The sequence below is a fragment of the Limulus polyphemus genome, unplaced genomic scaffold, assembly GCF_000517525.1.
Source record: "Limulus polyphemus unplaced genomic scaffold, Limulus_polyphemus-2.1.2 Scaffold722, whole genome shotgun sequence".
NCBI lineage: Eukaryota > Metazoa > Arthropoda > Merostomata > Xiphosura > Limulidae > Limulus > Limulus polyphemus.
In genome coordinates, this window is record NW_013666332.1 from 291636 (window position 1) to 305894 (window position 14259).

Sequence of the window (14259 nt, forward strand, 5' to 3'; positions counted from 1 at the left end):
TATTAATGTCTGATTACTTAAAAGAAAGGTAAATGGATATTTTGTGTTTGATAGGTCATGGCATTTGACTGATAAGTAAGAGTGTGTTTCTTATAGTTAGAGACTATTTAAAAAATGTTGGGTATAACTAAAATAAATGAACTTACTCTGGATTCACAAAATATTTTTATCTTGAAATTATTAAAATGAGAAGAAAAATCTTGAGTGGATCCTCATACGTTAATTTTTCTCAAGTATTTTAAACAGTGTAGCCAGAACATGTTATTTTTAAATTTTGAAGTAAGAGTATCTAGTATAATAAAATTCTAGCATATATATTTTCTTCTGAAAGAATAAGTCACATGAGAAATATTCCAAATTATTTGCATGTCATATATAACTAGGGCAGGTTTGGTTACAGACACTCATTAAAAACTATGAAAGCTTAACTTAGGAATCAAGAAATCTGACAAAGGAAAGGCAACAGAAAGATACTTCTTGAATGCTAGAAAGAGATTACAATAGGAATTTTTGTACTTTAGTTAAAGAAGTGAAAAATCAAAACTTTTTGACAGTAGTGTTATGGTATTGATATTGGGTGAAAGGCCGCAGCAGCACTGGGTATAGGAGATATAGTGTGATTGAGATAAACTAAACAATCTTCTCTACATTTGCTTGGAAAATCTTATTAATAATTAAACTCGATGGTTCATATAGATGTGTTGGGGATGAAATTTAAAAAAAGATACTAGTGTTTAGACGTGTTAGAGATAAGTTAAAAAACATGACTTTTGTGTTATTGCACAATTATAAAGATAGAAGGTGAGAAATTTCCATAACATTAAGAAAGAAACCTCTACAGCAAAGTCAGTGGTAAAACTGAAAATAAACATTTTTGTCAGTAAGTAATAAATTACAGAGGAATACCTTTTTTACAGCAATGGAGTAAACAGAAAATGCTTTTGTATAGCAACATAAATGGTAAAGTAAATAGAAAAGACCTGTATAGCAAATTTCAGTGGTAAAATAAGCAGAAAGTACTTATATAGCAACGTCAGTGGTAAAATAAGCAGAAAGTACTTATATAGCAACGTCAGTGGTAAAATAAGCAGAAAGCACTTATATAGCAACGTCAGTGGTAAAATAAGCAGTAAGTACTTATATAGCAACGTCAGTGGTAAAATAAGCAGAAAGTACTTATATAGCAACGTTAGTGGTAAAATAAGCAGAAAGTACTTATACAGCAACGTCAGTGGTAAAATAAGCAGTAAGTACTTTCTGCTTATTTTACCACTGACGTTGCTATATAAGTGCTTTAAGTATTTGCTGTCTATTTTACCACTGACGTTGCTATATAAGTACTTTCTGCTTATTTTACCACTGACGTTGCTATACTGATACTTCTCTACAAAAGTTTATACTCTGTTTAGATCACTAACATTGCTCTATAAATCTTGACTCCACAGCCACTTATGTAAAAACAAGCATCATGTTTACACTTTACTACTGACACTGCTGTACTTGTCTTTACACTTTATTTTTGACACCACTGTACAAGCCTTTATAATTAACCTGCTATATAAAAGTCTTTACTTCTTATTTTACCATTCATACTGCTGTACATGTCTTTCCATATACTTTGCCACAGCTTTGCAATAGTCTATATTTATATTACCATTCATACTGCTATACGCTTCTTAAATTTAATACCATCACAGTTTCGGTCCATATTTTAAACCATATTTCTAACACTGTAAGTTCTTTTTCTTTACACTGACAATACTTTGTTTTAATTTTTTAAAAAAGGCAAAATTAATTTTTTTTATCGAAAAACACAACCATCTGCATTACAGGATATTCTTCTGATAGAGAGTAGGTAAGGGGGTTATTTGTATAGAAGTGCCAATAGTAAAGATAGAATTAAAAATGTGTATACTAGTGTCATGAGTTACATAAGAAAGAGAAATATATTTTTAAAGTAGGATTTAGGATTGTTCTGTTTTTTTTAGTTTTGTATACTCTTAGTTAGATCTATATATTAAATTAGTGACATTATCTGCTGGATTAATTTTTAGTTCTGACCTAGGGAGGCAGCTTCATTTGATCAGAAGTTATTGATAATAGCATTAAGGGATTTTAGTTAGAAAAGAAGATTTGTATAAAAAAAAAGTCAAAAGTGAATTAAGAGAAGGGAACATTTGTACAACAGTGTTTAAGTTTATATTGGAAGTGAATATTTGTATAATATTGTTTGAGTGAAATAATTATACTATATAATATCTAGAATAAAGCTGGAAGAGAAGGTTTTTGTATTAGTGTCAGAAGTGTGGTTAGAAAGGGGAAAGATAATAGAAATTTATACATAAGTATCAGAAGTGACAATATTAAGAAATACCTGAACAGAAAAGATGGAAAGACTTTTACATCATTAAACATTTGCTACTAGCATCAGAAGATGTGCTAAAAAGGGTACAACTTTGTAAAAGAATTCTAGGACAAAGTTTAAGGATAACTGTCTAACAATATTAGATGTATTTGATTTAGGATATACAGTATTTTCTGATGGTTTTGAGGGTAAGATTAGAAATAGAACTTGTTGTCAGGGATGGTATTGAATGTGTAAACTAAATGTGGTATCAGAGGTAAGTTTGGGAATTTGTAGTGTTTTAAAGGAAAGGATTAAGACCTCAAAAGTGGAAGTAATATTTCACATTGATGATAGAGTAACACTTGGAACACAATATTAGTCATCTCAAGGTAAGAATTTAACTTTTTAATTTTAAGTTGAAAATGAAATGTACTTAATTAACCAGTAATTTATGGAATTGGCAGAGAAATAAATTTTAGTATAAACAAGAAAGTGAAGTATGTTTCAGAGATAAATCAATTTAAAAAATTAAATGAAATAATGAAAGGAAGATTCTATACTTGTTATCACGACAAGTGATTGAAACAGTTAGACAGGTATCAAGACAAAATGTAAAGGAAATATTTAAACTGTTATTATGAAAACCGTAAGATTAAATCATGTCTGGATTAGGACAAATCTAGAGTAAATTTGTATGTTGATATAGTAGAAATTAAAAAATACAACATTAAGTGTGTGGTGGGGATAACTGATTAACAGAAGAAACCTGTAATTGATAAAAGATTGGTTTGAAAGTAGTAATTTTAGTATACTAGGACAGAAGGAAGAGTTTGTTGTGGGTATCAACAAAAGAACTAAAGTGGATAAAGTGTAACAAAATAATCAGAACTAGCAGCCAATGATACATTTAACATTTCAGTACTTTTAGGACAGTGTTTTTTAACGTTTGTGTTTTTTGTAAGCTTATTTAATATTGCACAGTTCATTTGAACAAACCTTTTTCCAATTGTCATTTTGCTTAAAAAAACAAAATGGTAAATTATTGGTTAACGATAAGTACTGTAAATAACTATAAACTTTTTTGGAAACCTTGAAAATACATAAAATGTGTTTATTCGTGGTCTAAGTTTTTTTCTTAGATATTTTATTTTTGTTGTTGTTAATTACACTTATGTTTAGCTTATAAATTGTTAGGTGTAATTTCATAAATTTTATGCCAGAATGTTTAGTCATAAAGGATGTGACAGAAATAATAAGCTATGAGTATTTCTGTGATGGTGATTCCATTTGTGTACACGTTTCACGTTTGGGTTTGTAATTCAACTAGAGTAGTGAACAAACAATGCAGCTAAGCCACTGGTAAATATATAAATGCTTTTATTAAATCTGGAATTTATATGTAACAAAAAATGGGAGATACAAAATATCAATACACATCTCATAAAGAGCACTTTATCCATGCTTTAAATTAACCAATTTCTTCTCTAGCCTTCTCAAATCAGAGACTGTTGTATTGATAGTTTATGAACACTTCGAACTAACATCTGTGTACATTTTTATTTCTAGCAGCTGTGTTATCCTAATGAGATGTAATTGTACTTCTAAGAAAGAGCTCCCGAGGAGTTCAGTCAATAAGCAATACAATCATCATTTATTTCTTTTGAAAACGTAATTTATGTGCATTTCGAAGTGTTGTAGTGTAGATAAAATTGTTTAGATGCTGTTAGAAAGTGTACAAACTGTGCGTTGGACGATATTACTTGTAAACTTTAGTGATAATCCTTTATTTCTTCTAAATTCTCCGTTTTGGTATGTAGTTATAGATCGTGGCTCCAAAGTTAGAAGTGGAAGCCATTTCTTCAGAGAAAAGAAATGTTATTTAGTTACTGTGAACAAGTTCAACATCTCATGGAGTTTAGATATTTTTTCTTGATTCTTATTAAAAATGCTTTATTCTAGTGTATGATTATTCTTAAAAAAAAAAGGGCCTTTATTCTAGTCTACGATTGCATGTTGTAAAACACGTTAGTTGTTGACTATTAATGTTTCTGTATTTAAAGACAGACTATCATCTTGAGGATCAGAAGTGTATGTTAAAGCGTTGTCTATTGGAGGTTTTTAATATCTAATCGAAATGGAATCCCCTTTGTGGGGGCCTGTTTGATTTAAATAATCCCAAAACTGTTAATCGTAAAGAAGCACGTTTTTTTTTGTTGTTTTTTTTTCTATGCGGGAAAAGTTATCAGTCTTATACAAGCAGTACCATAGTTTGTCAGATGATGGCACAAATTGTAATGGACCAAACATTTCCAAGACGATAGTGTGGCATTTAAGATATTTGTAATTTAAGAAGTTCCGTGCCTATCGTTACCAACTTTGAAACCCAAAGTTTTAAATAAAGTTTATTATGTAGTTACGAATGTCTTGTTATGTGTACAGATATATGTGTACGTTTCCAAGCTACTGAGGATTAAACAAAAATGACAGTAGTTTTACCTTTCATGAGTGTGAATGATTGATTATAAAACAGTATCAGTTAAACTGGTAAATTACTTAATTTAAATACAACTTCAGAAATAGAAGCTGTTTCGTGATACACGTGGAACAGGAATGGTATTTCATCCATGTTTTACACTACAGAGGTTGAGTACGTTGTAATAAAATAATTTTGTAGATACGCCCTAGTGGCACAGCGGAATGTCTGCGGACTTCCAATGCTAAAAACCGGGTTTTGATACCCATGTTGGGCAGAGCACAGATAGCCCGTTGTGTAGCTTTATGCTTAATTTCAAACAATCCCCACCAAACCATTTTGGAGCTTCACCATGTCGCCACGTTTTGTTTGCCCCCTCTGACGGCCGTGCATCTTGATAATGTCCTTGCAGTAAAGTTTCTATCCCAAAAGGCTCCGTCATAAGGCTTGTCGCGTTAAAAACACACTAATGCTCCGTGCTTGCTTTCCATAATATAGGTAGTGTATGAGGACAACAGTTTCTCAGTGCCCATTTTAATAGTCCGATTACATGAAAATCCATATGCATGGTGTCTGGCTAATCTATAGTTGCTTGTGGTATGTTATTGTCGAACATATATGTCTTAAAAGCAACTTGTGTGCACGTGACTTGTGTCGCTTTTTCAGACAGAGTTTCTTCTTGGTTATATTACGTACTGTTATCTGGGGCTCGTCGACGGCATTTGTCACTGACTTCTGTATTCGTGAATTCCTACCTGTTAAAAGATACCGCATTCTGCTTACCACGGGTGGGGTAAAACTTGTCAAAGACTTCTTTCTAGATGTCCTGGTGCCCCAAGTTGATCCTTTTTTTTTTCCAATACCATTAACTGAAAGAGATATTCTCGTCTTGGAAATTCCAAATCCCTGATCTGAATACATCTTTATGATCTGAGTATATGAAGATTTTGTGTTGGAAAAGGCTGTTACATACTCTTCCCAAAAGCGATAAACTTTTGGTGGCATCACACTACCTACGAAACACGAGACAATTTAAAATGTCTCTCTATTACGTACTGTTACACCAAGACACTATATCGGGTATGGTTGCCACGTGATTTGCATATTCAAAATCGTTTTAATATAACTTACTGAACCCTCTGAATATACATAACTGCAGCCTATAGAAGTGTTTATTTATTTGGCTGCGTATACTGAAAAGCGTTTACTCTCGAACCAAACTATTTATTTTTGTTTGAAGAATAGCTCTAAAATGTATCTCACTTCAGTCAAAATACTAAAACGGTTTGGTAAAGAATAACTAAACGAACACAATTTATCGTGATTCATCATATAATACGTTGATGTTAGACGGAAAATATGTCTGACTAGGCTTTTAGTGGCTACAAGTAGAATTACTCAACATCCCAATTCTATTTTCACCTTCTGTAACTATGTTTCAAAATTCTAAATTTCAACAAGATGTGGGAAGATTTGATCACTTTTTATAGACTTTCATGTTTAAACACATAACATGCCACAGTAAGACTTCCAAGTACGACAGGTAAGACATTCTATTAAGTTTCTTTATCGAAATTGCAATGTTTTGTTTCAACGAAAATGAAAATGTCAGAGAATCAGTCAGAAGTAAATTAAGATTGTACATATTAAACTAATTATGGAAATGGTATATATATATTCTAGAGTTACATATATATTTGGTAAATAATGTTAAGTTTAGTAGATTCACTACACATATGAATGTTTGTGTCCTATAGTTAAAATTTTGCACTTAAAACCTAAATCACTTCAGAGTAAATCGTGTAAATAATCAAATAAAGCAACTAAACCAAAAGTTATCTTGCATTTGAGTTTTTTCATAAATGTTTATTTATTTACAGGGATTTTGTTGTTTTAGTTTAAACTAATGTTTGAAATTGTTATTTTATAGATCATGTAAGAATCAAGTTAGCTTTCAGACAAAATATAATGTCTTTTTAAAAGTTAAATATTTAAACTTTTCCCTAGTGTTGACCCAATATTTATTTGTTTTAACAAATATATGTATATATTTCATAATTATAGAAAGGAAAATATAAAAAATTACAGCTTATTAAAGCAACAATATATATATATATAGTTTCCATTGAAAATCACTTCGCCATAAAGCTGTCATGTCAAAAGCACAACACTTCTCTCTGCATGATTTCCATATTCCATCTGGTGTACTAAGACGAAGTTTCCTAGCGCTCGTTTCACAGTTCTATCACACTGAAACATATATGCATTGCATCTGGTGATTTCATTGGTAGGTTTTCGTATGAAATAGCATGAATATCCAATTTATTCTCCAGCTGCTTGAGGTACGTGACACTGGAACAGATATGCCATGAAAGCAACTTGTGTATGCTTGACTTGTGTCACTTTTCTAGATGGAGGTCCTTCTTGGTTATGTTGCCCACTGTTGACTATGGCTCGTGAACGGCTTTTGCTGCTGACCTTTCTGTTCGTAGAGTCTCGCCTGTTATAAGACGCCAGACGTTGTTCATTGCGGCTTGTTGAAGGTATCTTTTTGGATGGTCTTGGGTTCCTAAGCTGATCCATATTCCTTTGTTTTCAATACCACTAAGTAATAGGGATACCCCCGTCTTGGAAATTCTAAATATCCTACCTTGAACACATCTTTATGATCTGAATGTGTGAACATTTTGCATTGGAAAGAGCTGTAATATACCATTCCCAAAACGATCGATTTTCAGTGGCACCATACCACCAAACAATGTCAAAATGTAGTTTTGCTACATTCCATCCCACCTCGTTCTTATATCGGTTGTTGTTGTCACGTGACTTGTGAATTCATATATTCAAAATTGTTTTTATCATAACTTACTAAACCCTCTGTGGTAGTATAAATATTGTAAAGAAGTACTGTGTAAAGTATGTGTTAGCCTAGAGAACGAAACATTCTATAACATATAAATTACATTTTTATTATCTTCGCAATTAAAGTTTGTGTAACACGAGTTTACAACAGATATCTGTCCCGTATTATTTATTAGATGGGTTATGACGTTAACGCCTGGCCAACTGCCAGATTGTATGCTGGACAGTTCTATATATGAACGTCATCTTTCACATCTGGTGATGGAAATTTGTGTCAGTGGCCGAGTGCTACAGGTTCATTTACACATAAAGCCGTGTGGGCAGACCGTAGACACGACCAATATTGACAATGAGGTTGTCACATTTTGGGTTGCAATTTGATGTTTGCCATTATCTTGTAATACAGTTATAACATCAACATCTATGCCTATAACTACTGCTGTGGAGCGACTTGGCCAATTTTTGGTTTAAAATGTTTCACTTGTTATTGTTCACACCTTTGAAATTTGCATTTTTGATGAATGGTGTAAAAGTTTCGAAGAACGGTGACCTGAGTGACCCCAACGATATTTTTTTACTGGGTAGGCCCTCAACAGCTCATTCCATACAACTAACAATTATTTTCCTCTACCCCTCCATTTCAGGATTACTTGCCTGTCGATGAATTTCTGAATCACTCGGAATACCGTCCGGAAAATTCAGTTTTCTTTGTAAATTTATTTGTATGTGCAATCTTAACTATTAAAGTGAGATAAATGACTTTATGAACTACATTATTTTAGATACCAATGCAAATATACCCCCTTCCCCTCCATGCAGTGGCTCAGCAGTAAGTCCTGTAGGTTTACGACGCCGAGATTCAGGTTTGGAGTATCATCGCGTAGCTTGTGCTAATAACCAAACCAAATATATTTCAGTGTAAGAACTAAAAACCTTAAAGCAACAATAGTTAGAAAAACCTCAAAATATTTTTAGTAGCACAAGCCTTGATTCATTAATAATATTAGGCCTAGCTTATGTAGTAAACTTTTAAAATTAATTTTCTTAATTATTTATATTTTATTTTCTGGTTTTGGTTTCTAAACCAGCAATAAAATACATTTATCTTGCTGATAGTCTTCTTACAGTAGGACCATGTTAAACACTTCTTCAACTGAATATTGTGATATTATTTTAATGATTTGGTAGCTGCTGTAGCACGGTGCTACATTGTTTAAGAAGTTTTTATTTTAACATCTTTGAACCTTATGGACTCTTCAAAGGTGCAGTGACTTGCTTATTCAAAATTCTGACCTTGCACCTAAAACCAAGGTTTGTATAACAACCTTTACTACAGTCAGATTTCAGTCTTCTATAGCACAACTTCATATGTATAGAAGAGTGCGTTTATGCCTTTAACTGTTGTTCTTGAGGAGCGATTTTTGATTTAAAATGTTTAATTTGTGGTCTACACCTTAACATTTTGGTTATATGATGCGTATTAATACAATTTCCAAAGAACATGACCTAGAATGACCTCAGTGATATAGTCAGAGGGTTGACCCATAGCGTCTCATTCCATAAAACTAAAAATTACGTTCTTCATCTTTCCATTCCTGAATTATTGTTATATTTAAATGAAATAACTGAATCACCCCGTACGCATGTAGTATCCTCCGTTTTCTCTGAAGTTGTGTTTATTTTCTTTCAGCAGCAGTCATATCATGAAGAAGTATCCCAGGTGAGTATGCTTTTTTTGAAGTTTTTTATTGGTATATCACATAAAATTTGACGTTTGTCATAACTATACCATTACATTATTTCCCAATTAATATGTAGATGTAATTGAAACTTATTCTCATATCAAGTTTAGAAAATAACAGATGGGTAGTGGTAGCATTCACTTGTTTTTTTCTTTGTCAATAGTTTTCCTAGTGACTAATGAAAGTATCTATTATTCTCAAAACTAATCCTTACATTCAATTTTATAAGCCTGAGTACAAGTATCTTATCGATAGTCACAAACTTTTGAACGCATAATAAATTAAATGGGAATTACATGGCCAGTAAAAAATGAAAGAGTCCGAGTTGTATTTTAGTAAAACGAAATAAACCAACAAAGCCTCTAGGTTTCGAGGACGGGTGTACGAAAATTCTTTATCCGAACCTTTTTGATCGGGCATGGCCGAGTCGTTAACATCGTGCCCAACTGTTGATGTCATCTTCCACAATTTGTGTTCAGTTGTTGCAAAATGATGTTTCGAATTTTAGGGGCGTGTGTGCGTTATAAGAGTGGCGATGAAATCCCATTATTTGATTAGAGTATCCGAAGAGTTGGCGATGGGTGCTGTTGAGTAGCTGTCTACCTCTATCCTTTCGAAATTGGGGATGGCTTGCGCAAATAGTCCTTGTATAACCGTGCGCGAATATTAACAAAAGACAAATCCAAACTTTTTTCTTTCTTAACAAGTGTTCAAGCGAGGAGAGAAAAGATCAGTAACCCATTCACTTTTTTATATTAATTTTGATGAAAGATATTGTGAAAAACAAGAAGTGTATATGCGTTTTTCATCAGGAATTTACCAGGAAACAAAGCGACTAATTAAAAATATTGTAACACAAGTGACTGAAAAAAGTTAATAAGCCTGAAATGTCATAAAATAAAATCAATTTTCTCTTCTTTTTCTCGCACGAAGTCACTCTATCTGAATTCAAAAGGAACCTTAATAAAAAACCCATTAAACAAAATATTTACGTTAAAGTATTGAAATATTCCTACCTTCGATTGGTTTTCGCTAGCTTTCGAATTTTTCTAAGCCACCTTCTGATAATACCACGTTTCAGGGAGAAAAACAAACAAACTGAACTTGTAGCTACACAGACTCGGAAGTTAATATGTTGAGGTTGGGTAGAATCTTGTTGATATAGCGTTATAGTCAGCTTTCTCTGGAAGACTGCCTTGGCATTCATCTTTAGTCCTCGTGTTATTATTAAATTAGAAACAACGTATTAAGCTACAGAACTTTCTCGTGACTTTGTTTGTTTTAGAGCAAAGTCACATTGACTATCTACTGTGTCCACCGCGGGAATCGAATCCCTGGTTTTAGCGTTGCAAGTCCTTAAACTTTCCGCTGACTTTTATCAGAAAGAATAGTGTATTGAACACGATTTTCTATCAAAATTATTGAGCTGAACGGACTGGACTTTTTCTGTTAAAACTAAAAACACCTACAACACGTGAAGTTATTTTTTATTTTGTCAGGCTCGAGCAGCAGACCCTTACTCTAGTGCTATCGAAAACTGTCCGTACCCCACAACCCTCAGTGGACCTTCATCACCATTTTCACGCACAGGAGAAACTGTTAATTCAGCACAACTAAGTGAAGACCCCACATACAGATACTCCCGTGCTAGTGACGTCTTACCACCTACAGCAGAGCAAAGGTATCGTCCTACCCGTGCCACTGATCCAGTTTACAGTGCTCCTCCTGCAAGAACAGACCCACACTACCGCTACAGTGATACAATACCTGAAATAGACGAGAGAAGATTTTACCATGGCCTCAGCGACCCTTCGTACAGTGTAAGTCCAATACGAGGAGATCCCCGATATCGTAATGCTCGTTCAAGCGGTTTCACCTATGATATGGCCTCTTCGTATGACGACCCACAGTACCGCACCTCTCGGGGCTATGACACGAGGTACGGCCTTGCACAGCAACGAGAGGACATGCGTTATCGCAACACTCGTGTTGTTGATCCTGTTTACAAACAGGTATCAACACGTGAAGAACCACGTTATCGCCGTGATGGCGGTAGGCTTAGTTCAAAGAAGAGGAAAAAGGGGAGAAGAAGCACTTATAATCAAGACTTTGGAACGAATATTTGATAACAAGCCTGATTAGACAATAAACTGAAAACTTTTCTTAATTAACAGAGGAAAGTTTCTTTCCCAAATCTATCATGTAATATTATAGGTGTATTTTTTCATGACGTACGTAGATGTAAGTTGTACAATATATATACACTATGAATACGCCGCCTCTTAGTTTCATAACGAAACGTGAACCATGTTTCATGAAGTGTAATAATATTTGGGACCTCCACTCTATGTTATAGTTATACAGTACAGCATATCGATAAAATTGTGAACAACGCTACATTTTCTTGTTGTTATTATTTCCCATTTTATTTGTATCCTTTTATCAACGTTGATTTTAATACAGAATAAAACTTGTATCTACTTGAAAATTAACAGGAAAATAAATATCAGGAATGTTTTAATAACAGGTTTATTTTATTGATTTCCTTCTTATGGCAAGTCTTCCAAATTTATCTATATATACAACCCAATGCAGAACGAGTGCACAGAGCCCTAACGCAGCACTATTTAAATGGAAAGAGATCTGTCAAAATTCGTCCAGAAATAAACTGATAGAAATAACTACTGTGTAATTATACAATAGGTTCAATCTCCTCAAAGTGCGCTGGCCATCCACATCCTTGGCCATTCCATAATAAAAAATCGCACACAGACATACCCTCCAGGCATTCCTTAACCTGTACATGACTGGTCCCATTAGAAAATCCAGTGAATTCTTTAGCAATACCTTTAGTGGGAATGTTCAGTAATACTATGGGAGAATGATCTATGACATTGTGTGACGAGTATAAGAATAAGATCACAACATATCATTGTAAATTTAAGTGCATGTCCAATACATGTTCCAGAATCTTGGTAAATTAAATCTTTTTCACCCTTCTGAGCTGAAAGAGAAAGAAAATATTCAAAATATCACACCCTCATTCCATTTATCTTCGAGCCAGCCTCGCCACCACTAACTTTGAATCTTAAAACCAATGCAAATGACAAAATAATAAAACAACTGAATTAACAGTACTTCCAGAGTAAACAAAAATTATTGTGAATTTGGGGATATTGTGAATCCTTCTTCAACATGCAATCCGCTGTTCTTAGACCAGCACTGGATGTTGTTTACTTATTGCTCAGATAAAATTGGCTGACAACTTCCACAGTAAATCCATCCCCTACTACTTGAATCGAGATGTGCCTCTTTATTCAGGTCTGGCTGACCACACTTCACCTGAACAAAATCTGTATTGATTGGCCAAAGTGGTGAATTCACTGGGGGTGCATGGTACAGTGAAAGGACAAACAGCATTTTGATGGCTCCTATATCAACAAGGAATTTTACTCCTTCGTTTGGAATACTTGCCAGTGGTTATGTGCTTCAGTACTTCGTTCATCAATCAATGACAGTTCATGCTTCATCTTGCTGTAGGTCAAGTACTGCCAAAGTTCGATCTGGGCCCTTTAATTGCTTTTTTTTTTACAGCTTTTCTCTTTGTGTATTTGGTATCCATTCATCATCAGGATCTTCACTATTTGTAATTCAGTGTCATGTCTGAGACTTTAGACTTCATGGTAGTATTATTTCTGTGGTATTCGTGGGTGAAATTATTTTCAGAAAAGTATTAGATAGATAAGTCCGCAATAACAGCAGAGTTTACTCAGGAATTTATGAGTTTCTTGTGATATAATTTGATTGAATCTTCCTTTTGTGAAAAATAATGAGTCTGGACAATCTCGGAATAAATGTAAAAAATCTTTATTTTCACAAATGAATAGAAAATGTAGTGCAGGTATCCATACTGACAGCAGACAGCCCTTTGTATTCTAGGTTGCATTTAATCTATGATGCCTTTTTCTCACAGAATCATCTACAGCAGAACCAAACACAATGATTCAGGATGAAGCAGATCCTCTCTGTTGAATATTTAGTGGAGAACTGAACTAAGAAAGTGTGTTCAAATCTACAATGTAAACTTACTTTCTTCGTCCAGTGGACAGCATTACCTTGTAACCTGTGTTCCCTTACAACACTGGTCAGGTGTCACTTTTAGTCAATATAATAACAGGCTAGTAAAGGATATCCCAGTGTCTACCTGTTCAATCTGGATGCTCCATCCAATAATGAAATAATATCCTTGCAGGCACAGAAGATGTCCCCTACTCAAGAGAACAAAGTAACTAAAACAAGGTAAAGTTAATGACTACACGTTGCCACCTTGACAGTGTGGTGCTAAATGATTAAAAATGTTGAAGATTTTTATATAGAAGGTAGAAAACATGATATGCCCTCATATCACATTTCCACACTTTCCTGCATTTGTGGTAGTGCTACTCTGATTCTACTGTTGCTAGTATTTGTATCCAAGTTTAATGAAATACATCTTTTTTGGATAAGTTAAGACTGGAAAACCAAGTGCTGGTGGTGTTAAAAAGTTGAAATAAATTATCTGTAATATGACACAAAGCCAAGGAAACCTCAGACTTTCTTTTTTGTTTGAAGGTTCAGATCAATCTACCACTGCTTTTAATTTAGCAAGATCTGTAAAAACTCTATACCTACTAACTCTACAAATGTTTATGTGAGAGAATATTTCTCAGGCTTCAATTTCAGACTTGCTTGTCATAAAAGTTAAAATACCATGGTTTTAAACACTATCCACACTGGAAGCTATGTAATGAGTTTCATTAACTGCTCAAAAATAGCTGACATATTACAAAGGCTGA

At 33.7% G+C, this 14259-nt stretch overlaps 1 protein-coding gene and 1 long non-coding RNA gene across 2 annotated transcripts in view; one reads left to right on the plus strand and one right to left on the minus strand.

Moving 5' to 3' along the window:
• Positions 1–10928, minus strand: part of LOC111085929 — a 76033-nt gene extending 65105 nt beyond the window's left edge. Inside the window, exon 1 of the long non-coding RNA XR_002610694.1 lies at positions 10441–10928. This is a non-coding gene — a long non-coding RNA (uncharacterized LOC111085929). The remainder of the gene's footprint in view (positions 1–10440) is intronic.
• LOC106460173 (plasma membrane calcium-transporting ATPase 2-like) overlaps positions 1–11939 on the plus strand; it is a 222671-nt gene extending 210732 nt beyond the window's left edge. The window contains exons 24-25 of the mRNA XM_022386821.1: positions 9373–9402; positions 10924–11939. Of these exons, the coding sequence (XP_022242529.1) occupies positions 9373–9402; positions 10924–11550 (657 nt within the window). The 3' untranslated portion in view covers positions 11551–11939. The remainder of the gene's footprint in view (positions 1–9372; positions 9403–10923) is intronic.
• The last annotated feature ends 2320 nt before the right edge of the window (positions 11940–14259 follow it).